This window comes from Thalassophryne amazonica, chromosome 18, assembly GCF_902500255.1.
Source record: "Thalassophryne amazonica chromosome 18, fThaAma1.1, whole genome shotgun sequence".
In the NCBI taxonomy this organism is placed as follows: domain Eukaryota; kingdom Metazoa; phylum Chordata; class Actinopteri; order Batrachoidiformes; family Batrachoididae; genus Thalassophryne; species Thalassophryne amazonica.
The window spans coordinates 64393488-64421178 of NC_047120.1; the positions used below are offsets into that span (position 1 = coordinate 64393488).

The following is a 27691-nucleotide window of genomic DNA, read 5'->3' on the forward strand; positions in this document are numbered from 1 at the left end:
GCATCCATCACTTCCATTTATTTATTACAGTTTTTATTGATTGCTTTGACCTGTTTGAAGAAACTGGGAACCTCTTGGCCTTCATCATCACCATCTCAGCAGAGCAAAAGACACCTCTTGCAAATGTGTTGACCCATTCTCATTGGATTGACACATTTCCCCACCCTTTTTCCAAACAGTTAACACAGATGTCACTCAAGCAGTCAAAACTCCATTGTTTTAGCTATGGTATCCTAACAGAAACCATATGTTTCCAGCTATTAGAAACTATCTGATAAGTATGCAGTCACTGAAGCACCTGTTTGACACTCCTTCACACAAATCTTCAATTTGCAATCAGTCTGTAGTAGGCCTTAAAAGGTGCCATGCCTGTGTTGTTTTTTGCAAGCATGGATGAAGGAGGTCTAAGGCAGATGAGAGTGAGAGTGAGAGTGAGAGTAAGAGGTAGAGGAGTCTGTGTGAGGTGGAGGTATCGTTTGAAGGGCTCAAGTTACTGATGAAATTCGGGCAACTATAATTGATCATGTTATAAATCATGGCCTTTCACTTAGAGAGGCTGGACAAAGAGTCCAACCCGTTGTAAACAGGAACACTTTTGCCTCAATTGTCAGAGTTTTTCGACAGGAGAACAGGTAATGTTGTTATAGGCCTACAATATATACAGAAATATCAGCAGTACAGTAATATACAGTACTTCATGTAATTTCTTCCACATTCCCATTTCATGTATTTTTATAGAATCGAAAGGCTACCAGTCACTGGTGGTAGAAGAATTTTTAATGCTGAGCAGGAGGCAGCCATTGTCAGCATGGTTGTGGCAAATAATGCCATTAGGCTGCGAGAAATCAGGGCTGCAGTAATTGCAGATCAGGGAGTATTTACAAATATAAATACTGTGAGCAAGACCACCATAGACTGCATCCTCAGGAGGAACCATATGGCAATGAAACAGCTCTACAGAGTTCCTTTTCAAAAGGAACTCTGATGCTGTGAAGGAGGCCAGATGCCAATATGTGGAGGTAAGGAAACATTACTATACTGTTACTGTCTGCCTTGTCATATCCTGCAGTTCTTGTAGAGGCAACTAGAGTAAATTTTAAATAATTGTAATTTTGACTTTATTTTCTTTAGAGAATAATGGAGCTTGAAGCCGAGGGGGCACATCACGTCTTCATTTATGTCGATGAGGCTGGCTTCAGTCTGTGTAGTCAGGAGACGAGGAAGGAACCTCATTGGGCATAGGGCCACTATTGCAGGTCCAGGGCAGAGGGACGCCAACATAACTATGTGTGATGGCATCCTGTGCCATATCCCCACCATTGGGCCCTACAACACCGAGCGCCTCATAGCATTCCTGAATGCTCTTCATGACATGCTGATCCCACCTCAGGAGAGAGGGTTGTTGAGACCTGGCTTGCCACTGTTCGTTATCATATGGGACAATGTGGCATTCCACCACTCTTGTATTGTAAATGAGTGGTTTGCAGTCCACCCTCGGATGATGGTGCAATTCCTTCCACCATATTCCCCTTTTTTGAATCCAGTAGAGGAATTCTTTAGTGCTTGGAGATGGAAGGTTTATGATCATCACCCCTATGATCAGATGCCCTTGCTCAATGCAATGAGTGCTGCAGCCCAAGATATTGATGCAGAGGCATGCCATGGCTGGATCAGGCATACCAGAAGGTTTTTCCCTCGCTGTATTGCCAGAGAGAACATTGAATGTGATGTGGATGAGGCCATGTGGCCCATTCATCAAGACAGAAGAGACTATCAATCGTACTGTACTCTTACTGTACTCTATACTCCTATAGTATAGGCCTACTAAAGATTTTTGTTCTTTACTGTAAAAGATTGTTTTGTTTTGTTTTTCTAATTTCTTATAGGCTTACAGTAATGGATTTTATGTATTTTGATTTGCATACTTTCTGTAGGGATATTTCAGTTGTCAGCCACAAAAAAGCCTGAAAAAAGAATGTAACTGAATCAATAAAATTTGCATCAAAGCAAATCTGATTCTGGATCCATTTTTTTTTTTTTTGCAAGAAGGCAGCAAACGGCACTGGCATGTAACAGTTATGGGCTACAATGTCAACCAATTGTGCACTGATTCACACTGAGTGCTGTATTTTGTATTTTGTTGTCCATTCTGTTATGATTGATTGTAAGTGCTCATACACTTGTGGGGAAGTTGTGCTGTTTGAATGCAAAATTTGCTTTTGCTCCTTATTTTAAATGTTTTGGCACAGTTAGAGCCTTTTGCAAACAAAATGTGTCATTTTGACCATTGGGGGCACTGTTTAGGCCTCTGTGTTAACTATTTTGAAAATGTGGATTTTGAGTTGACTGTTGCATCAAAGCAATCAATCAAAACTGTAACATAATGAGCTGCTCACTGACTCCACAGCTAAAGTGACATGTACTGATGGTAGTAAATTAAATATATTCCTTGGTTGTGGCAAAGCCTAAGCCTGTATGCTGTAAAATGCAGTAAGTGAATAGATTTTTAAAAAATTAATCCATCAGCCTCCAGTTTGTTACCACAGTAACTCAAAAACAATAAACGCTATCATCTTTTACATCGCCACATTAAAAGGGTATTTAATGAGGACAAACTGATTAAAATGTGCTGAAGCTTGATTTAGGAGATCAACCCAAAATTTAGCTACATTTTTGCATATTTAATATATGGTAGACATGTCTTCCACCTGCTGGATGGATGATGGAAAATTAGGAGCAGGTGTGGTTGAACTTTTGTTACTTGTCTGCTACCTGGTGAACACTGCCACCTGCTGGATGGTTGGTAGATGCTGAATGGATGATGGAAATTATGAGCAGGCGTGACTTTCACTGAGACTGAAATGTACTAACTAGAGAAATATAGCATACATGTTTTTTTAGGTCTGTGGTTTTGGTTTTGGTTCTGTGCCAGTATCTTTCATGTGGGTGAAGCCGGGGTACAGTGGATCAGAAATGTTGTTTTGTGGCAGCATAAACACATTATGCACAGGTTTAGGTCATTCTATTGTGGATTTAATACAGCAAGTTATTGTTTATAGGCTCTTATTTTCTCCCTAAGTGTAATTTACAGGTGTTTAAAACTGATTTTAAAATTTTTGATTCACTGTGCCCCAAACACTAATTCACGGGGCACAGTGAATCAACTTAGAATATAATGAAAAAACACATGATTATAAAAATTTCTTGAAAATTATTAAATATATGCTGATGCATATACAAACTATAATCCAGCAAACCAGCTATGTGTTGTGTGAGTGTCTCATATAGTGATATACGTCCTTTAGAAAGTATTATAAATACAACTGTCATCATTTCTGTTCAAATGTAAAAACAGTTGCTTATATACACAAATTATAGAAATAATTCATGGAAATAAATGTATGTTTCAACAAGTAATATTTGTCATCCACTTGATACTGGGGCTTAGTAAATCACTTTCTAGACTGATTCATTGTGCCCCGATTCACTTTGGTGCATGTGACACGAGTCATGTTATCAAATAGCTGATAAACTGGAGAAGACATAACACATACTCATCAGTTGGACAGGGTAGTCTTCTAACTAATAACTATTTTTGGGCCACCTTTCCTCTGTTGTGAGAATAAATACAAAGACACTGACATCCATAAAATGTACTTTTGATATTAAAAAAAACTGCCTTTACTTGCCACGTAGTTTTACCCTTAATGTATCCAAAACAAAACACTAATTTATAAGGGTATGCCTTTATGCATACAAATATGGCATAACTGCTGCAAATAATATGTAGTTTTGCAGATATAGCTACTGATTCACTGTGCCCCGGTTCCCCCTATTATAGCGTTATGTCTTAGTGTGATTCCATTCAGTCCAGTGGTTACTAGTAGGGAGTAGCTTTATCTGTCTCCTGTTCTAACCTCTGACCTCTCTCTGTGCATGACCCAGGGCGATGTGAAGGGTTACCTCCGTGGCTGCAGGACTGCAGACACCCTGACCACCGAGCCCCTGATCCTCCAGAGGATGGCCTGCGACGTTGCATCAGGACTCATGCACCTGCACAAACACAGCTTCACGCTCAGGTATGTTGAAGAACACGCTTGTGACACCACGTCCAGCCCTGGATCCAGCTTTGATCTGAGCCATCTCGGTTTCTTCCTGGAACAATATCCTGGTGCTGCCTGAGTGCTCCTCACAGACTCCAGCATCAGTGATTTTGTTGCAGGCAGGTGACCCGTCATCTCCAGAAGAAGCCCAACTGCCCAGTCTGCAGCATCCTTCAGAGAGATGAGGGAGGCGATAAAGCAGGCGGCCTGAGGGCGAACAACCTGAGGGGCTCTTTGCATCCTGTCTCTGTGCTTTAGTGCAAGGTTCTAAAACATTTTCAGATCAGAACAGTTTGTAGTTTCAGCCACCACGAAGCCACAAATGTGTACTATAAGGAGAAAGAGGAAAAAAAAAATCTATGCTGTAATTGCAAATCTAATAAAGAAAGAAAGAAAAGTCGCTCAGGCTTTGTTCACACTACTTGCTGAAATGATCTAAATCTGGCATTATCATCATTATTATTATTGCTATAATGAATTGTCTGGATATTTCACATTTTAGTTATTCTTAAGTGGCCTTCGTGTGGATTGTGGACTTGGAGGAGGTTATTTTGGCTGTATAAAATAACAAACAAAAACCCAACAAGGTAATAATTAATCAACAAACAGCATATCATTTCAAACAAAGTTCAAATACTTTTATTTTGTAAAATGAGAAAATCTTATAGGTGATTGATATTATATATCTGTAATATATAATCCAGAGTTTGTTGAGCATCACTGGATGTCTGCACTTTGCAGATTGTCCACTTTGTGGACTTTTAGAGACCCAAACCGCTTACATGTTTAATGCTGTGCTCCATAAAATCGGTCTCTTGCCAGATGTGTTTTTTTTTTGTTACTTCTGAAGGACATACGTGTGTTAGCTGTTCACCTCCCGCTGCTCCTCTTTCTCGCTCCTCTGTCATCAGTGACTTGGCTTTGAGGAACTGTCTGCTGACTGCTGATGTGTCGGTGAAGATAGGAGATTACGGCCTGTCGCACACCAAGTACAAAGTGAGACTTTGTCTCTTATTTCTGTAGACATCAAGAGTTTTCCGACACATAAGTTTAATTTAAAGTGAAAAGGAAGTAAATAAATAAATATGTGCGGGTGGGTTCATACATCTCTCGTGCTCACAGGATGATTACTACGTGACGTCAGAGCAGGTCTATGTGCCGCTGAGGTGGATTGCTCCAGAACTGGTGGATGAAGTCCACGGAACCTGCTGGTGGCCGACCAGAACCAACAGAGCAACATCTGGTGTGTTCAACACACAGACGTGTGTACGTTCTGTGACGTAAAACATCCACAGCTGCATCACTATACCTAAATCTAAAGCCCAGTCTGAGAGCGTAAAGATCCAAAAGTATTAGGGTGATTCTTCGACTACGGGCACTTATTATGTCCTTTGATCTTATTGTATGAAAAACAGAAAAAAGGGGAAATTTCACACTTTTATGTATCTTTACAATGAAAGTGTGTTAAAAAATTTGTTCTAGTAGTCTGTGATGACTTTTCACCTTTTTCAGCATCATTATATGCAAATATTGCTTTTGTGCTTGTCCCACACCCAGACTTTTGATCTTCAATGATAAAAAAATGGTAAAGAAACGTTTTTCCTAATGTTTTAAAATATCTCTGAATAAAATATCAGTAAAATAATCAAAAAAAATTGGGGTATTCAATGTCATACAACTGTTGTGATTTTTTAACAAATGTTAATTGTCCCACAACTATTCCTGTAATTTCCACCACAACACTGTAATGTCCCTAAACAGTTTGTATGAAAGATGTTTTGGGTAGTTTCTATGGAGATAAACAGTGACATCAGAGCACATTATATTGCGCCAAATCACAACAAACAGTTGCCCCAAGGCGCTTTATATTGTAAGGCAATGGTGTGGTGGAAATTACATTACAAGGCCAATAGTGCCCGTAGTTAAAGATCACCCATTAACGTGGAGTAGATTGTTCTTTAGTTGTTGGTGAATTTCTCTTGAGCCATGCTATCTGCATTAAAACGCATCGTTCCATGGAGACGGCTTTCATTGATGTGATAAATGCAGCCCAGTCTCACAGCATGGAGTGATTCAGCAGCACGAAATACACATTAATCTACTGGTTCACCATATTGTCACAAAAAGTGAAAAATTTTCATCATGGGAGCACAAATTTATTCTAATTCATTCCATGACGGGTTCACTCACTAATTCCCTGACTCACCAACCCACTGATTCCCTGATTCACAGACTCACTGACTCCAGATTTGTTGACTCACTGGCTCACTGACTGACTCAATAATCCTTCATGCTCTGCTAATCACAAGGAACAGTCCCTCACATCTATTGGTTATCCCACATCCTATATTTTTATGTTTATTTTGTATAATATAAAAATTGCTGCATTTAAAAAGATTAGCAAACTTGGTTAGTCTTAAGATTGAGTTAGCTCAACATTTCTGTTATAAAGTTTCTGTTATAAATATCTTTTTTTCTGGATTGAGCTTGTGAAATATTACAATAATACTTCAGTCTGTTTCTTGTAGCTGGACAAGTTATCAAATTGTTTTACAAAAAAAAATGCTTGAAACATTTTAAGGGGTGTGAGTGACAAATTGAAAAAAGTTACTTTATACAGTTACTTCATTGGCAGCTTTATGCAGTTACTTTATTAACTGTCAACAACTTGTAAATAATGAGTAATGTAACTAAGAAGATAACTAGTAATCTAACTTGATTATTCTTAAAATTGAGTAATCAGCAAAGTAACTAATCAGCCAAATAACCTATAGTTACTTTTCTGAGTACTCTATCTTAAAAATAGCTAAGTTAGATTACTAGTTACTTTATTAGTTACATTCAGCAGCTGCCGACAAGTTGTCTGCAGCTGCTAATGAAGTAACTGTAAAAAGTAACTTTTCAAAGTAACTGTAGCAACACAGCCCCAAAGTATCTCAGACATCAAAGCATTTGTGACCAGAGGATCTTCTGTTTGAATCCCAGTCAGACCAGAAAATCACAAGGGTGGCTTGGCCTCTGTTTTACTTTTTTTTCTTTATTTTTTCAATTTGTCACTCACACCCCTTAAACTAAAATGTTTCAAGCATTTTTTGTAATTTCAATTTGATAATGTCTCCAGCTACAAGAAATAGAATAAAGTGTTATTGTAATATTTCATAAGCTCAATCCAGAAAAACGATATTTATAATATATATACAAATGTTGAGCTTACTCAGTCTTAAGAGTAACCAAGTTTGCTAATCTTTTTAAATGCAGCAATTTTTATATTATACAAAATAAACATAGAAATATAGGATGTGGGATAACCAATAGATGTGGGGGATTGTCCCTTGTGATTAGCAGAGCATGAAGGATTATTGAGTCAGTCAGTGAGCCAGTGAGTCAACAAGTCTGGAGTCAGTAAGAAAGGGAGTCAGTGATTCAGTGGGCCAGTGAGTCAACAAGTCAGTGGGTCAGCGAGTCTGATTTACTGAATCAGCGGATTATTGAGAAAGGGAATCAGTGAGTGAGTCAGTGGGTGGGTGAGTCAGGGAATCAGTGAGTGAGTCAGTGGGTGGGTGAGTCAGGGAATCAGTGAGTGAACCCATCACAGAATGAATTAGAATAAATTTGTGCTCCCATGATGAAAATTTTTCACTTTTTGTGACAATATGCCAAACCAATAGATTAATGTATATTTCGTGCTGCTGAATCATGCTGTGCCGTGAGACTGGGCTGCATTTACCACATTAATGAGAGCCGTCTCCGTGGGATGTGTTTTAAATGCAGACTGCAGTGGCTCAAAGAGAACATTCTCAGTAAGGTGGTCCACCACCGGCCGTGGGCAACAATGATCCCTCAGGGTGACATTCCATTATGCTGCCCGCCAAACCAGTCACTATTTGTTTTATTATACATCTGAGTAGTTAATAAATTTATCTTTACAATTGTTTGAAAAATTTGCTAAGTCATTTTTTTATTCTTTTTACTTTTGTTTATTTTTACTAGAAACAAAATTAATTTTAATTTACTAATGTGAAGCTTCTCGAACTCGTCGGGTGAAACACCATGCAAATCTTTCCTGTCGTCCTTCGCTAAAAACTCCTTGAACAGTGTGGAACTTTTTTTGATATTTATCGCGGTACTCTCACTGTCTTTCTTGGATAGAAGATAGTTTATCCCATCAGTATCCACGGACGCAAACCTTCTGCTGTCCGCCATGATCTCGTCTGTGACGCATCACCCCTACGCATGCGCGAAACATTGTTACCCCGTTATGACAAAATCGGTCCGCAATCACTCATAATGTTGCCCGAAATGGTGCGGTGACAGGGTTTTCTATATATCAGCAATATGATTATCAAATATTAATGTCTTTACTTTTTTTTTTCAATATGTTTATTTGTTTTTTAACATTTTCTTAACAAACACAGCTCAGCAAACCTTGATCCATACCATTAGATTACAGCAGGTTTCAAATAAAATCTTAAGATACATACATACGAGGCTGTCAATAAAGCTAACGGTCCTTTTTATTTTTTCAAAAACTATATGGATTTCATTCATATGTTTTTACGTCAGACATGCTTTGAACCCTCGTGCGCATGCGTGAGTTTTTCCACGCCTGTCGGGTGACGTCATCGCCTGTGAGCACTCCTTGTGGGAGGAGTCGTCCAGCCCCTAGTCGGAATTCCTTTGTCTGCGAAGTTGCTGAGAGACTGGCGCGTTGTTTGATCAAAATTTTTTCCTAAACGTGTGAGACACATCGAAGTGGACACGGTTCGAAAAATTAAGCTGTTTTCAGTGAAAAATTTTAACGGCTGATGAGAGATTTTGAGGTGAGACTGTCGCTTTAAGGACTTTCACGGTGCGAGACGTCGCGCAGCGCTCTCAGGCGGCGTCATCAGCCGGTTCAAAGCTGAAAACCTCCACATTTCAGCTCTATTGATCCAGGACGTCGTGAGAGAACAGAGAATGTTTCAGAAGAAGTCGGTTTCAGCATTTAATCCGGATATTCCACTGTTAAGGAGATGTTTTTAAGAAAGACGTGCGGACGGGTCCGCTGCGTCGGGACGCAGCCGCGCGACGCTCCGGCCACAGGAAAAACACCTCTGTTGAAAGCCTTAAGGACAAGTTGGAACATGTCCTGCCTGTTAAACAATTTCTCATATACTCACTCCACTGAAAGCCATCAAAAGCCCGCCTGGATTGTACAAATGGTTATCACACGAGGTGTTTTCCTGTGCCACCGCCACCGCGTCCGTGCGGCGTCCCGACGCGCGGATCCGTCCGCACGTCTTTCATTAAAAAATCTCCTTTAACAGTGGAATATCCGGATAAAATGCTGAAACCGACTTCTTCTGAAACTTCTCTGTTCTCTCACGGACGTCCTGGATCAATAGAGCCTGAAATGTGGAGGTTTTCAGCTTGAACAGGCTGATGACGCTGCCTGAGAGCGCTGTGCGACGTCTCGCACCGTGAAAAAGTCCTTAAAGCGACAGAATCAACCTCAAATCTCTCATCAGCCGTTAAAATTTTCACTGAAAACCAGCTTAATTTTCGAACCGTGTCCACGTTCGATGTGTCTCACAGGTTTAGAAAAAATTTTGATCAAACAACGCGCCAGTCTCCTCAGCAACTTCTCAGACAAAGGAATTCCGACGAGGGGGCTGGATGACTCCTCCACACAAGGATTGCTCACAGGCGAATGACGTCACCGACAGGCGTGGAAAAACTACACGCATGCGCACGAGGGTTCCAGCATGTCTGACGTAAAAACATATGAATGAATCCATATAGTTCTTGAAAAAATAAAAAGGACCGTTACTTTATTGACAGCCCTCGTATATATAAATAACATATACAATGTATATAAATAAACAAAAAGAAAAAATAAATAAATAAAAGTAATACAAAAAAAAAACATTGTGAGAATGTTCAAATCAGCAATCAACGATTGCACTGTTCAATATGAAGATACAGATTGGTCAGTGAAGCAAAGGTACGGTGTCCATATGTCTATAAAGCTGCTTTTAGTGTGGTGTATGTGACAAGTCAAGGATTCCAGAGGAAAGAGGTTCAATAATGAGTTTGTGCCATGTTAATAATAATTTATTCCTCAGAATTGAGTCATTCCATATTTTTTTCCTCTGCTTGGTCTAAAAAAGTAACCGTTACTGACTGCCACAATCTTTTTTTCTTGATTTCTTATAGTGTTTCTTAAAGCCAGAAAGTTGCCATTTGAAATGACTTTAGTTTTGTGTCATGTCTGTGATCTGCTTTTTTCTACAAAATTAAACAACTGAATGAACATCCTCCGAGGCCGGTGATTCCATAATTTTTGCCAGGGGTTGTATTTTAAATTGGTGCAATCTAGCATGATTGCAAATCGAAATATATTTTGTCTGACAACAGATGGAACTCAATTTTCTTCATCAAGGACTATACCCATTTCTGATTCCCATTTTTGTTTACCTCTAATAAAGTCTAATAAGTTAACCTCTAATAAAATAAAGATGAGTTACGTTAATCAATGTACGATAGAGATAAGTAATTCTTTTCTTTGTAGGACAGTTTAGGATTAATTTTTCTAATGGTGAGGGACTGGCATCATACATCAAAGTTGTTTTCTTATGAATAAAGTCTCTAACTTGCAGGTATCTAAAAAAATCTCTATTTGGGAGGTTATATTTATCTTGATTTGTTTAAATGAACACAATGGAGATCCAGAAAATAAATCACCCATCTTTTAATTCCCTTGTTTGCCCAAGCATAAAACTTGAGTCTATCATACCTGGTAAAAAGTCTGGATTCCCTTGTATTGGCGAGAGCAAAAGGAGTTTAAAGAGATTTCCCTTCAAGTCGCCTGGCCATAAACCATGATTTCACTGTATGTGATAATAATGGGGTTATTATTGCACAAATTTCTTGAGGATTTTACATTTTTACAAGACAAAGACCAAGAAGAGAACACTGAGTCTGTGATTTGTCAAGATTAAGCCACACAGATGTGGGGTTCTCCCTAACCCTTCAACTATAAACCTCAAATTAGATGCCAGCTGATACATCTTAAAATCCGGTACATCGAGACCACCTTCAGAAATGGGCGATAATAGTTTTGAGAATTTCAGTCGTGGTTTTCTTTTGTGCCAAATAAATTCACTTAGCCAACCATTGAGTAATTTGATATTTTGTTTGAAATCAATAACGGAATCATTGTAAAGGATACAGTAATCTGTGGAGCACCTTCATTTTGATCATGGCCACTCTACCCAGCAAGGACAAAGGAAGAGTGTTCCACCTATTTAAGTCTTTTCTGATATTGTCCAAAAGAGGTGTAAAGTTAGCCTTGAACATTTGATGAAACATGGGAGTGATGTGAATATCAAGGTAAACAAAACCAATAATGACCATTGGAATGGAAAGAAGTTAATGTGTTAATTCTTTCTCAAAGGCTGCCCATTGGCATAGCAAGGGATTTAGAAAGTTTATTTTATAGCCGGAGAAACATTCCAAATCTTTGAATTTGCTCGATCAGTCTAGGAATTGAGGATTTGGGCTCATTTATATAAAATAATACGTCATCAGCGTACAAGGAGATTTATGCCACTGTCCGCCATGACAGAACCCTGTTATGTTTGGATCTTGTCTTATGATCTCAGCTAAGGGCTCCACTGCTAGAGCAAAAAGAGCCGGAGTCAATGGGCAGCCCTGTCGAGTTGAACGATGAAGTGAGAAGGCCTCCGATCTGTAGCCATTAGTAATTACAGCGGCCATAGGGTTACTGTATAATAATTTAATCCAACTAATGAATGTGTCCCCCAAATCAAATGTTTGCAAGATTCAAAGCAGATAAGGCCATTCAGCACAGTCAAAGGCCTTCTCTGCATCTAAAGAGATAACCAAACTGTCCTCATCTCGTGCCTGACAAATAGTTAATATATATTTAAAAGCCTTCGAATTGTGGCTTGAACTTCTCCCCTTAATAAAACCTGTCTGATCTTCTTTAACAATATAACATAAAACTTTTTCTAAGCGCTGCACCAAAATTTAGATAATTTAAGATCTTGATTTAAAAGAGCAATGGGTCAGTAACTGGAGCAATGAATCAGTGTGATATCAGCTTCCCTTAAAGTTCGAGGAAGGAAGCATGTGGTAAATGATGATCCAACATAGAGAGAAAGGGGGTCTAATAATATATGGTGGAACTCTTTGTAAAAGTCACATGATATTCATCCGTTCCGGGAGTCTTCCCTGATTGTAGTTTTTTAAGTGCTAGGAGTGCCTCCTCTTTAGTAATAGGAGCATTCAACATGGCTCTTTGAGCATCAGATATAGTGGGAAGAGTGAGCTCAGATAGAAGAATTCCATAACATCAGAGGCTCCCGGTCGTAGGTTTGATTCATATAATTGTTCATAGAATTCCTTAAATAAATGGTTAATTTGCATATTATCAAAATGACGGTTATTGTCAAAGTCAACTATAGAAGTAATGGTTTGTGGATCATTAGGGACTTTGGTTAGAAATTATAAAAATTTGGTTGATTTGTTACCAGATTCATATAATCTCTGTCTAGAGAAAAGTGTAGCGGTTTTAGCTTGTTGTGTTAAACAAAGCATCCAAAGCAGCTTGTAATGCACATTTTTTCTGCAATAAATGTGGATCTAAAGATGTGGTTAACACACTTTTTATATTATATAATTCTTTTTGAGATTTTGTGTGTTGCTCCATTTGCTTCCGTTTTTTGGCAGATGCGTAGCCAATAGTTAGACCCCTAATAAATGCTTTAGATGTTTCCCAAAGTAAAGAGGGGTTATCATTGGTTTTTGAGTTAATATCAAAAATATTTTAAATTCACGAGTCATGTATGATATAAATTTTTCATCTTTTAAAAGACGAACATCAAATCTCCATCTTCTACTTTTATTAGAAATAGTGTCAGTAACCAGCTCCAGGCTTAACATTGCATGGTCACTTACCACAATATTTCCTATTTCACAGGAGGTGATGTGCTGAATTTGGGATATGGGGAAAAAAAAGTAATCAATTCGAGTGTGACACTTATGTGGTGGAGAATAGAAGGTAAATTCCTTATCATTTGGATGGAGAGTTCTCCATACATCTACCAGGCCCATCTCCCTACAAATAGCGGAGAGGGCACTGGCTTGATTGGTTAAGGGAGAGCTACGGGAAGGATGTCGGTCTACCGTGGGCCGGAGTAGGCAGTTAAAATCCCCGCCCACTAAGGCTAATGGGTTAGACAATTCTGAAAATTCCATAAAGGCCTTTGACAAAAAGTTTGGGGTGTAATTTGGAGGGCAGTATATATTCATTATAGTAACTTTTTCACCCTGGAGAGTACCATTGATAATCACATATCTTCCATACTGGTCCTTTTTGCAAGATTGTAACTGAAAAGCAATTCTCTTGTTAATAAGTATTATAACACCTCTACTATTTGTTGTAAAGGAAGCAAAGTATACCTGATTAACCCAACCATGTTTAAGCTTCTGATGCTCAACATCATCCAGATGGGTTTCTTGGAGTAGTGCTATATCAATTTTCCTTCTTTTGAGTGTAGCAAAAACTTTTCTTTGCTTAATTCTTTTCCATAAACCTCTTACATTCCAAGAACAGAGTCTAATCTTACCAAGTGACATTTACCAAAACATACTTATAAATTATAAAAGTATGACCTTTGAAATAAAAAATAAATAAAACCTGTGTGGTACATATCTTAAATAGAACAAGAACACTGAACATTAACATATTAAGTATGTAAAATGACAAAACTAAATCGAAAGGGGCTTTCCCCAAGTTGTGTGGGGATTGCTGTCCTGTAACACACCAAATTTGGGTGCAAAACTAGCAAATTACATGGCATACAGTCTGTGGGAAGCTGCATGCCCTGAATAAACATATCGGAGTAACTTATTAGTCAAAGGGGGTTTCAGGCATGGTGGGTTGTGACAGTGGTATAGAACATAAAACAGGTTATAATAAGTTTATCAGATACAACAGAGTTAAACCTGTAACAAACAAAACCCACCGGTCTGTGCCCAGTAATTTCTCCTTCAGCTCTGGTCAGTTACGCTGGATGCGTAGGAGAGGCCCTCTGCTGGTGAGAGGAAGATCTTCTACGTACCATTGAACATTACTTTGAGCTTCGCCGGGAACAACATGATGTAATCTGTGCCGATTTCACGTAGATGTTGTTTTGCTGCTGCAAATAACTTATGCTTCCTCACCACCATCGCGGACAGGTCGTGGTAGAATGAGATTTTCCTCCCCTCCAGGACGATGTCACCTTGTGCTGCCTTTCGTCGCACTGCTGCCATTACCCGCTGTTTCTCTGGGAATGCGTGGAACCTGATAATGACCTGTCGCGGCCGCTGTCCCTCTCCAGGCGGAGGTGCTGCGCTCCGGTGTGCACGCTCCAGCTTGACTATGCCTCCTGTCGCATCAAAACCAAGGAAACTCGGCAGCCACTGTTCAAAAAAGTCTAAAGCATTGCTCCCCTCCATACACTCAGGGATGTTAAATATGCGGATATTTTTATGACGCCCCCTGTTTTCAAGCATATCGACTTCATCTGTTAAACTTTCAACTCATTTTTCTAGTGTTTGAATCTTAGCATGGAGGGGCTCGTTAGCATCTTCTAGCTTTAGCACTCTGGCTTCTGCTTCATCCAGTCGCTCGTCAGCTTTCTTTAAATCAGCCGAATGTTTCTTGACTGTACTGGTTAGAGGGTCCAGCTTCTCATTGATAGATGCCATAATTCTTGAGGTCATGATTTCAAAGGCTTTAGCGAGCGCAGGGTCTAGTTCATGTCCGTCACTCACACATCCTGGCTCCTCCGTGGATTCGCCATGTTGAGATGAGCCCGAGCTCTCGTCCTCCCCGCTTGTCTGCTTATTAGTTTTGCGTTTCGGCGACATCGTTTGGTGTTGGTCCAAAAGAGTTCTAAAGTCATAATACAACCTTAGTAACCGTAGAGTAAGTTAAACTCCAACGAGAAAGGAAATATATCTTAAGGCATTGGCGCAGCTCCCACAGGCACGTCTTTCCCCTAAGCAGCCATCACCGGAAGCCCTAATGTCTTTACTTTGATTATTAATGTCTTTACTTTGGTGTACTGTCTTTGATCTTGTCTTTGACTCTGTTCTCTATTTTCATATATACATATATGCATGTGTGAGAGTTCATGCACCATTACTTTTTTAATTAATCACTTATTGTTAAAGCAATCATATACACTGACTGTTCAAATAATCATTGCAACTAGTAGGTCAAGGTCACCGACCTTCGAACCAATGCGAAGTACTCCTCCAAGGCATGTACCCACCAAGTATGACGTTTCTATGAGGAAAAGGTGCCAAGCTACGTTATGGCAAAGGATTTGACAGTTGTGGCCATTGGTGACCTTGAAAAGTAGCTCAAGGTCACCGACCTTCAAACACACGCGAATTACTCCTGCAAGGCATGTACCCACCAAATACGAAGTTTCTGCGAGCAAAAGGTGCCGAGCTGTGTTTTGGCAAGGGATTTGACAGTTGTGGCCATTGGTGACCTTGAAAAGTAGGTCAAGGTCACCGGCCTTCAAACCCATGCGAAGTACTCCCCCAAGGCACCAAATATGAAGTTTCTGTGAGCAATAGGTATGTAGTTACGTTGCGGTGAAGGATTTGACAGTTGTGACCACTAGTGACCTTGAAAAGTAGGTCAAGGTCCCCTGGCCTTCGAACCCATGTGAAATATTCCTCCAAGGCATGTACCGTCTTTGATCTTGTCTTTGATTCTGTTCTCTATTTTCCTATATACATATATGCATGTGTGAGAGTTCATGTACCATTACTTTTTTAATTAATCACTTTTTGTTAAAGCAATCATATACACTGAACTGTTCAAATAATCATTACAACTGCTTACACAGGAAAGTGAACAGATGATCTTTGGCTTAGTGAATGTGCAGACTGTTTTGTTAAAGCTATGTGCGTCTTTAATTAACAGTTCAGCCTTGAGGGAAGAGCGGTGTGACCGGCACACTGGTTCAGGGCTGAACGTTGTTATGGAAAGGTTTGGAGACTGAAGGCTTAAAGCCATAACAGTTTTCATATCGACGTGAGACCAGACTCTGTCTTTTTCTTGCTTTGTGATATTGTCGCCCCTATATGCTTGTATGTAACTTTATTTCAATAAATATGAGAGGCAGATGGGTGGGGCCCTTCAGAGCTGATGAGACGGTCGTTAGCAGAGGTTGACGCTCATTTGCTCTCTCCTGATCAGGAAAAAGAAATTCAGTTTCTCCTGCGTGAATATTTCTGTGTTAATTGAGTTGTTCTTTTCAGGTCCAACTCTGAACAACTCTGACATGCGGAATCAGTCAATAATGTGATTTATTGTGAAAACTATTGCAATTATTACATGCAAATCAGCCAATCAGAACAAAGGATTTCAGTCAGATGTATAATAATTTCAATTCTTCTTTTAGTCATCTTAGCCTGCTGGGCTGAGTCAAAGCTGAATGTTTCTGCCTCATTTCCTTCTATAGAAATAATGAGATTGTCCAGGGTTTCTTCTTTCAGTCTTTTTTAGAGGGGGGAGTTGACCCTCTTCATAGTGGAAAAGCCCCTTTCACAGTCTGAAAATATAAATTACTTGAAACCTCAGTGCATGTGTATTGAAGCACTACAAGTAAATGCATTTCATAAGTTTTGTTTAGCATCATTGTCAGTGTCGTGTGAGAAGCTGTTTGTTCCCAGTTTGTCTGTTTTCTCCCATGATAGAAGTTATGCTTGGAGAAATTGCTTGGAGTTGCTCCGCAGTTGGTCAGTAACGGTGTCCTGGTTAGTCTGTGTGACCTCACATTCATTTACAGGTCAGAGAAAATAAAGCGTCTTTGTTGAAAGTAGCAGATATTAGAATATATTCTTAAAGACTAATGTTCCTCATTAGTGCGTATTATTTTCTCTCTTTGTTCTGTAAGAATGTCTGAGGACGACAGAAAAACACGACGGCCTCATTCTTAGCGGCTGTTATTCATCATGTATCTGGTCCATAATAGCCCCAGTGTGCTTCTGCTAACTGGTCCTAACTGGTACCGTGCAGCCCCAACAGCTGGACAATGGTGGCGATTCTGCGTTGGGTCCAAGAAAGCGTGAGTGGGCGTAAAGAATGAGCGGCGTGGGGACTGAGACAGGAGTGTCCAATATGGACTCTGCACAGTGACTGGACTGTGTGGCAACACCACAAAGAGCCGTCTGTCCGCCTCCGTATCCACAATGCCAGTGTCAGTGTGAGGAAGAGATGGAAGGCCAGACGGGGGATGTTAGCTCCAGTCCCGCCTCGGTTGGCTTAGCTAAGACTGGACAAAACACTCCGGCGGGGAGGAAGAAGAACTCTGTGGATGCTGACAGCTGACACTGAAATGCAACAGGGAACAGGAGTGCAGACAGACTGTTAGCATTTGGCTCAGCCTCGACTTCACATTGGACTTTGGTTTATTTATTCTTGGACAATGTGAACTGGACCTTTGGGATATTTCACTTTTGAAGGAGGACGGACTGCCCCGCTGCCACTTAACCTGGATGTGGTTAGTTCTGTCCAGAATGTATTAAATCTCTAAATCCTTTGTAATTAATTTAAAATAAGTAGACATTTGTTAATTTTGCCATTTTCAGGCTAAGCTTTGAATGACGCATGCACGCAGGATAACTCAATAACGGCTTGACGGATTTCCTTCAAACCTGTTGGGAATATCACTTAAGTCAAGGATAACATCATTTGGAAAAACAACGTTGTATCCTTAACAACCAAGAACCCTAGATTTAAAATCTCAGGCACATATTGATCAGCAAAATATCTGCTATTGATTGGTATGAATGACCTCATAATGAGGTGATGATGTCATAGAGAGACGAAAAGCTCCATTGCAGACAGATGTATATTTACTTGTACTTTTATATCATGGTATGCATTAGCCATGGTGGGTTTCATTCTTTCTGAAATTTTCCTTCATCACAGTTTGACGTTTTGCATGTTTTGTAAAAGACAGAAGATGCAGAACATCATCAGCCGACCTGATGATGGAGGTTAAAATAACTCGGGCTTCTCATGCGTCACTCTCCTTCTAGAAATTCGAAGGGCTAGCTGCTCTCACAACAAAAAAACTTTCAAATGTGAGCTGTCTTGCTGAACTGTTTATCTCGCTCTTTTCTTTCAGTCCACCTCCTGAAGTCCACAGACCTGGGCCGCCACAGTCTGCTCTACCTGAAAGACATCGGGAATGGTTGGTTCGGGAAGGTAATCCCACTCCTGACACTTTGATCTTCACAGTGTTGGTGTTTTTGCGCGCGCTCCTTCTGTGCCGGTGGCGTCCTGCCATGTGGATGAAATGGGGCGGCGTCACTGAGGCTCAGACCGTGACCGTGGCTCTCTGCTGTGATCTTCAGAATAGAGTCCATTAAAAATGGCCGACACGCTGTGGTACCTTTAATTTCTGAGCGATTTAACACCCGCCTTTGATGTTGGCTTCTGCCAGAAGACATGGACTTAGCCAGGAAAATGTGAATACTGCAGACAGACGTGTGTTGTTGTATTAACATGTCGTCGTTGTTGTCTTCATCTTTTTTTTCCTCATAAATCTGTGCATCCATCACCTGCATCCTTTCCATCATTCTGATTGGGTATGTCCACCTGTGTGTCTCTGATTTGCTGTCACTGAATGTCTGCATGCCAGCTTCAAGTCTCACTAATGCGCCGTCTGAATGAGTGTCCATCCTCACTGGCCACGCCCATAATCAGCAGTTTTGAATATTAAGAACCAACATTGAAGTTGTTTAGAAATAAATGCAGATGAAACAATTTTCAATATATTTCATAAAATTGCCATAGATATTGAACAGCAAAAATGCTTTTGTATAGTGAAATACAAACTGCGTAGCACAATGCAGTTCTGAAAAATGGAGCGAGTGTGCATGATGGAACCAAGTGAGGGAAGCCACCAAGACATTTCAGAAACTCTCAAGGAGATGCAGTATAGGCTTCTTAGGATGTGTTTGGAGAAAGTGTGCATATGCATGTTTGCTACATCACAGCTTCGTGGTGGAGCGGAACAGATGAGCAGTTTAATAAAAGAACACAGATCAAATCTAGGCTTGGGTCTCCCATGTGCCTTCTGGCAAACTATAACTGAAATGTTATGTCTGCTCTCTGTGCCATCATGAAGCTGTATGACTGGTGATACAACAGACAGAAGCTGCCCTATGTACATTTTCCCAATCCCACCCACAGAAACCCATCATGGGTGTCTTGGTGGCTTCCCTCACTCGCATCCTTCTTGTGTAGTCACTCAGTTTTGTTTTGTTTTGTTTTTTTTGAAGTGCCTACTCCAGAAAGACATACAGTACCATAATATTTGTATTTCTTAATGATTGATAGAGAGGAAGTCCAAGAAAATATTCATCCATCTGTCCCCTGACTTGTCTAAAGAAAACTGTAAAGTGATGATTTACTGCAAATTCATCAAAGGGTGCTAGTAACTGTGTCATATGTAAATTTTGTTTGATGTTTTAAGTTCACTTCATGAAAGCATTTTTTTTTGTTGTTCAATAATTTGGGAATTTTATTAAATATGCTGATTATGCATAATTGGTTTGCCTGTATTTATTCCTGAACACATTTTAAATTCTGTACTTAAAATTTAGATGGACCAATAATTGTTACCAGGACTGTATCAGTGCGATGCCACACAGACAGGAAGAGAACGGTTCTGTGTGTCTGCTCACAATACTCAGAAAGGATTTCTTTGACTGAAAAAGAGTTGAGAAAAATGACCATTTTTATTTTTATTTTTTTTTTTTGGTCTTCCTGCTGTTTCCATGTTTCTGCTGGAAGAAAGCCTGTGACACTCTTGAGATATTTACAAACATTCACTGTGGATCAATCCTCCTCCGGATCACGATACAGACTGACTGAGAAATTACAAAAAAAAAAAAAAAAAAAAAAAAAACAGGTTTCATTATGACTGAGAGACACAAGAGGATCGCTGATTGTAAAGAGATAATAAAGACATTGTGGAATGCAGGTCCAGATGTGTGATGGATTGATCTGATTGTCTTTTGCTATGGACTTAAAATTGTTTGTAAAAATTTCAGAGTGATCAAAGAAATGTGTGACATGCACACAGACACACAGAGCTGGTCTCAGTGCCCTCACAGGTAAAACACCCCCCGTCTAATCCCATAAATAAAAGCAGAAGGGCACTCAGGGAGCACATACCTATGCCAGGTGAATAAATCCCAACCATTAGCACCACCAGCAGACAGAAGAGTGCAGCCACAGTTATTTTTTGCCATTTCATCTTTGTGATGTCATAAGGCAAGAAAGATATAAAAAGAAAAATCCAAACCAAACTTTGGTCACCTGTTCTCCTGTCTATCACAGCCAGTAACATTCTCAGTCTATTTCTGAGTTCAAAAGCAGAAAATTTGAACAAACCTCCAACTGTGCAATGTGAGACACAATACCCATGACAACAGACAAATACACCTGCGTATCATCAGCATATCAGTCAAAACTACATATAGTCTGACCAAGAGCGATAGAGCGAGGATAACAGAGGATGTAGGAGTGACTTCTTTGGTATGATTTCTGCTTGCTCTTTCAGGTTCTGCTGGGTGAGGTCAACACAGGCCTAAACACCACACAAGTGGTTGTGAAGGAACTGAAAGCCAGCGCCGGCGTGCAGGACCAGATGCATTTCCTGGAGGAAGCGCAGCCATACCGGTACGGGAACTAGTCCTATAGTCCAAGTATTAAGGAGAGCATGTTGAAGTTGTTTTTAAATGGTAAATGGTAAATGGACTGCATTTATATCGCGCTTTTCCATCTGCATCAGATGCTCAAAGCGCTTTACAATTATTCATCACATTCACCCTGATATCAGGGTGCTATCATACAAGGCGCTGACTACACACCGGGAGCAATAGGGGACCAAAGTGATTAGTGATTTCCCAGTCAGGCAGAGATTTGAACCGAGGATCTTCTGGTCTCAAGCCCAACACCTTAACCACTAGACCATCACCTCCCCCATTTTTACACTTATCAGGTCGTCTGCAAGTGATTTAGCACCAGGTTCTCCACAAACATAAGTTGCGTGGGAGGAGAGGGGCAGCTGCATATCCAGCCGCGCCCCAGTCCAGTCACGAGCGGCTCTGAAAATTTTGAGCCAACCAAGCCTTGACGTCTTCCAGGCACACAAGCAAGGGTGTCAGGGGGCTGCTAGAGTTCTTCTTAATAGGCAATTAAATTTGAGTATCATCTGCATAAAGATGATAAGATATGCCATGTTTTCTAAACACCTGACCTAACGGGAGAAGGTATAGGGTGAAGAGAATAGGCCCAAGAATAGAACCCTGGGGGACTCCACAGTTCAGAGGAACAGAAGACGAGGTGGACTCCCCCAGCCTGACAGTAAATGAACGGCCTGTAAGGTAAGAGTGGAACCAGTCCAAGGCTGTCCCCCTGACACCCACACAGTTCTCAAGAAGAACTAAAAGAGTTATCTGCGGTTCCTCTCGTACTGAGCAGGATTACTATTGAAACAACACATCAGTAGGGTAAAAGTAACCTGTCTCACGACGGTCTAATGTTACATGTTAGTAATGTTACAAAGGTGTGACAATTAAAAATGAAAAAAATTTAATTATGGTGAATTACCATTATTTGCTGATTTTCAATTCAACAGATTTATAGACAACAGTACAATTAAAGTGATTAATGGTGTATGTCAACAGAATCATGTGTTTTTATTGTTCTAAATTGAACAAAACTGGATTTTTTTATTTATTTATTTTTAAGCTATTTGAAAGTATTACATTTATTTGTGAACTTTAAATTCAGTTTGGGGTTGTAATATACACCAATATAAAGAAGTTAGGGCCAGTGCACCCTAGGACTAGTGGACCCTTCCAACCAGTACCCTTCAATCTCCATCACTGCTTCACCACCACAGATGTGACAAAGTTGTTATTTGTTAAACTGGATTTATGAGGCATTAAATATCATAGTGGACAAAGCATGTCTTGGTATCACAGTATTTTTACTGTTAACAATGTAGCTGATGATTTTAGTGATCACTGTGTTGCTGTGCTAATGTTGTGCTGAGACATTTCAGACTAAATTTCAGTTTGTTTGAAAGGAGATACTATTTGCACTTGAGTAATGATGTAAATGATGCCCAATAACAAGCTGTTTTAACACAAAGGTTTGAGAACATAGAAGAAAACACAGTCTGAAATGGTGTTTCATGTCAGCTAGCCATGTTACATAACATAATTTTGCCCAACTGGAGGAGTTTGTGGCTAGTTTTAAAATTAGACTTGTTACTAAAAACATCCCTGTAATGTCATTAAGTGTGATTCTGGTGACTATTCTCGCTAACAAGATAATTAGCGTTTATCAGTAATGCAATGATTTACTAAGCTAGCAAACTAGCATGTTGGTGCCTAACTAAAAATCCTTTGCTAGTAAGGTGTTCATTCAGAAACATTACACTGCAATAGTGTATCATCTCACCAAGTTTATACAAAGTGTGTCTACTCTTACTGTATGCCACAGACACTTAACGCATACATTTTGAGTAAGATCTAAAAACTTGTTTTTAAATAATGCATTGTAACAATCTTGTTCAATTTCTTTTCTTGAGTTATAGCTTTAGCTTTTTTACTTAACGTAGGTTGTTTATAATTTGACTGTTTCACTGAAGATTTTAAAGATGTATTATCTCAAAACAAGTCCTTATAGGTTAATGAGATTTTACTGGTGAAATGATTCTTTCTTATATTAAGTGTAATTTCATTTTCAAAATTTTTTTATTTATATAGCACCAAATTACAAAGAAGTTGCTTCAAGGCGTATCATACAAATAAGGTCTAACCTTACCAACCCCTGGAGCAAGCATACAAGTGACAGTGGTAAGGAAAAACTCCCTCTGAGGAAGAAATCTCAAGCAGACCAGACTCAAAGGGGGTGACCCTCTGCTTGGGCCATGCTACCAACACAAATACCGAAACAATTCACAAAACAAATATACAGGAAATGTTACCGGTGCACAGGACAGGAGGGTTGCAGAAACAGACACCAGTGTAAAACAGACACAAGTGTAATTAGATATTTTGACTAAAAATGTGATAAATGTATTTGGTGAAATTTTGCATTTTTGCTGTGGGCTGTAGCTCATTTAGTGAGTAAAGGTTTTGCCGCTACTGCTTATTTTTTAATAACCTTCAGGTCCCTCCAGCATCCAGCTCTACTGCAGTGTTTGGCTCAGTGTACGGAGGTCACACCCTACCTGCTGGTGATGGAGTTTTGTCCACTGGTGAGTATTTAAATTAATGAGCCAGAGATTTGAAGCGAGAAGGGCACTCATTAGAAAGGATAAAACCACTCAAACTTTTAATCCTGAACCCCTCACCGGTTTAAAGAGATTAGGGAAAATGCTTTCTGTTTAAAGGAATATGTTTTGTGTGTGCGTCATGAATGCATCATGTTTGTCCAAATTAAATTAACAAATTGACATAAGCATTAGTTATAAGTTCATTTGGCTTAACATAATTAATTTGTATATCAACTGAAACACTTAAAAGTAGAAGTTGGTCCAGTGATTTTCTATTTTCAGTGTGATCTTTGTGTCATGATTAAAAACAAATCTCCACTCTAAAATAGGAAATGTTATATTTGTTTAAACTATCAATATCAACCTGATCAACAAAACCTGGTTGTCAAATTAGAAAAGCCTATTTTAACAATTGTTACAATGAACTGCATTTTGTTTCCCCATTTGCATCACCAGGTTTTTTTTTTAGGGACTGGTTAACGTAACTAGATTATGTAAATCCCCCCCCCCCCCCCCCCCCCCCCCAACATTTTCATTTCTTTATTTAACCAGGTTTTAAAATCACCTTTAGATTTAAATTTCATATGGGAGTGAGACCTGGCAAAGGCAGCAGCAGCAGCACAGAGGCAACAATAATAATGAAAGAAAACTACTAAAGTCACAGTTAACAACTATAAAACAGTGAAAAAAGAACACTAAGTTTTGAATTACATTTTATGAAACTGGTTCATCCAGCACACAAGAGATGTGAAAACAAACACAGATGGTGCCAATGATTAGACTCACTTTTACTTTTACTTGGTTCCACATAACTCTCCTTTAAAGTGTTTGCTTGTTTATTTTGAACAATCTGGGTGTGACCGTTTCATCTCTATATTATTCTTCCATCTCACCCTGTTGGCTAAATACTCAGATGTTGCTTCACTGGACTTGTGTAAAACCACAGGTTTCCTTTAGAGTGATTTTGAGTGTGAGATTTTATCCTGTTAACTGCAGCATGGAAGTGCTTGACCTTTGCTTTTCTTTTCAGTTCCCACAGATCCTCTCATGATTCAGTACATAAATAGACTCTTAATGACTCGAGGCCATAAAAACCTCCTGGCAGCTGCTGTAAATATGTGACTCTTAGACATAAAATCACCATCAGCATCCATCACTTCCATTTATTTATTACAGTTTTTATTGATTGCTTTGACCTGTTTGAAGAAACTGGGAACCTCTTGGCCTTCATCATCACCATCTCAGCAGAGCAAAAGACACCTCTTGCAAATGTGTTGACCCATTCTCATTGGATTGACACATTTCCCCACCCTTTTTCCAAACAGTTAACACAGATGTCACTCAAGCAGTCAAAACTCCATTGTTTTAGCTATGGTATCCTAACAGAAACCATATGTTTCCAGCTATTAGAAACTATCTGATAAGTATGCAGTCACTGAAGCACCTGTTTGACACTCCTTCACACAAATCTTCAATTTGCAATCAGTCTGTAGTAGGCCTTAAAAGGTGCCATGCCTGTGTTGTTTTTTGCAAGCATGGATGAAGGAGGTCTAAGGCAGATGAGAGTGAGAGTGAGAGTGAGAGTAAGAGGTAGAGGAGTCTGTGTGTGAGGTGGAGGTATCGTTTGAAGGGCTCAAGTTACTGATGAAATTCGGGCAACTATAATTGATCATGTTATAAATCATGGCCTTTCACTTAGAGAGGCTGGACAAAGAGTCCAACCCGTTGTAAACAGGAACACTTTTGCCTCAATTGTCAGAGTTTTTCGACAGGAGAACAGGTAATGTTGTTATAGGCCTACAATATATACAGAAATATCAGCAGTACAGTAATATACAGTACTTCATGTAATTTCTTCCACATTCCCATTTCATGTATTTTTATAGAATCGAAAGGCTACCAGTCACTGGTGGTAGAAGAATTTTAATGCTGAGCAGGAGGCAGCCATTGTCAGCATGGTTGTGGCAAATAATGCCATTAGGCTGCGAGAAATCAGGGCTGCAGTAATTGCAGATCAGGGAGTATTTACAAATATAAATACTGTGAGCAAGACCACCATAGACTGCATCCTCAGGAGGAACCATATGGCAATGAAACAGCTCTACAGAGTTCCTTTTCAAAAGGAACTCTGATGCTGTGAAGGAGGCCAGATGCCAATATGTGGAGGTAAGGAAACATTACTATACTGTTACTGTCTGCCTTGTCATATCCTGCAGTTCTTGTAGAGGCAACTAGAGTAAATTTTAAATAATTGTAATTTTGACTTTATTTTCTTTAGAGAATAATGGAGCTTGAAGCCGAGGGGGCACATCACGTCTTCATTTATGTCGATGAGGCTGGCTTCAGTCTGTGTAGTCAGGAGACGAGGAAGGAACCTCATTGGGCATAGGGCCACTATTGCAGGTCCAGGGCAGAGGGACGCCAACATAACTATGTGTGATGGCATCCTGTGCCATATCCCCACCATTGGGCCCTACAACACCGAGCGCCTCATAGCATTCCTGAATGCTCTTCATGACATGCTGATCCCACCTCAGGAGAGAGGGTTGTTGAGACCTGGCTTGCCACTGTTCGTTATCATATGGGACAATGTGGCATTCCACCACTCTTGTATTGTAAATGAGTGGTTTGCAGTCCACCCTCGGATGATGGTGCAATTCCTTCCACCATATTCCCCTTTTTGAATCCAGTAGAGGAATTCTTTAGTGCTTGGAGATGGAAGGTTTATGATCATCACCCCTATGATCAGATGCCCTTGCTCAATGCAATGAGTGCTGCAGCCCAAGATATTGATGCAGAGGCATGCCATGGCTGGATCAGGCATACCAGAAGGTTTTTCCCTCGCTGTATTGCCAGAGAGAACATTGAATGTGATGTGGATGAGGCCATGTGGCCCATTCATCAAGACAGAAGAGACTATCAATCGTACTGTACTCTTACTGTACTCTATACTCCTATAGTATAGGCCTACTAAAGATTTTTGTTCTTTACTGTAAAAGATTGTTTTGTTTTGTTTTTCTAATTTCTTATAGGCTTACAGTAATGGATTTTATGTATTTTGATTTGCATACTTTCTGTAGGGATATTTCAGTTGTCAGCCACAAAAAAGCCTGAAAAAAGAATGTAACTGAATCAATAAAATTTGCATCAAAGCAAATCTGATTCTGGATCCATTTTTTTTTTTTTTGCAAGAAGGCAGCAAACGGCACTGGCATGTAACAGTTATGGGCTACAATGTCAACCAATTGTGCACTGATTCACACTGAGTGCTGTATTTTGTATTTTGTTGTCCATTCTGTTATGATTGATTGTAAGTGCTCATACACTTGTGGGGAAGTTGTGCTGTTTGAATGCAAAATTTGCTTTTGCTCCTTATTTTAAATGTTTTGGCACAGTTAGAGCCTTTTGCAAACAAATGTGTCATTTTGACCATTGGGGGCACTGTTTAGGCCTCTGTGTTAACTATTTTGAAAATGTGGATTTTGAGTTGACTGTTGCATCAAAGCAATCAATCAAAACTGTAACATAATGAGCTGCTCACTGACTCCACAGCTAAAGTGACATGTACTGATGGTAGTAAATTAAATATATTCCTTGGTTGTGGCAAAGCCTAAGCCTGTATGCTGTAAAATGCAGTAAGTGAATAGATTTTTAAAAAATTAATCCATCAGCCTCCAGTTTGTTACCACAGTAACTCAAAAACAATAAACGCTATCATCTTTTACATCGCCACATTAAAAGGGTATTTAATGAGGACAAACTGATTAAAATGTGCTGAAGCTTGATTTAGGAGATCAACCCAAAATTTAGCTACATTTTTGCATATTTAATATATGGTAGACATGTCTTCCACCTGCTGGATGGATGATGGAAAATTAGGAGCAGGTGTGGTTGAACTTTTGTTACTTGTCTGCTACCTGGTGAACACTGCCACCTGCTGGATGGTTGGTAGATGCTGAATGGATGATGGAAATTATGAGCAGGCGTGACTTTCACTGAGACTGAAATGTACTAACTAGAGAAATATAGCATACATGTTTTTTTAGGTCTGTGGTTTTGGTTTTGGTTCTGTGCCAGTATCTTTCATGTGGGTGAAGCCGGGGTACAGTGGATCAGAAATGTTGTTTTGTGGCAGCATAAACACATTATGCACAGGTTTAGGTCATTCTATTGTGGATTTAATACAGCAAGTTATTGTTTATAAGGCTC

The 27691-nt window shown here is 39.6% G+C and overlaps 1 protein-coding gene across 1 annotated transcript in view; it reads left to right on the top strand.

Annotated features, from left to right (window-relative positions):
* Positions 1-27691, top strand: part of aatkb (apoptosis-associated tyrosine kinase b) — a 132424-nt gene that overhangs the window by 86143 nt on the left and 18590 nt on the right. Inside the window, exons 5-6 of the mRNA XM_034194553.1 lie at positions 20753-20871; positions 23377-23464. Of these exons, the coding sequence (XP_034050444.1) occupies positions 20753-20871; positions 23377-23464 (207 nt within the window). The remainder of the gene's footprint in view (positions 1-20752; positions 20872-23376; positions 23465-27691) is intronic.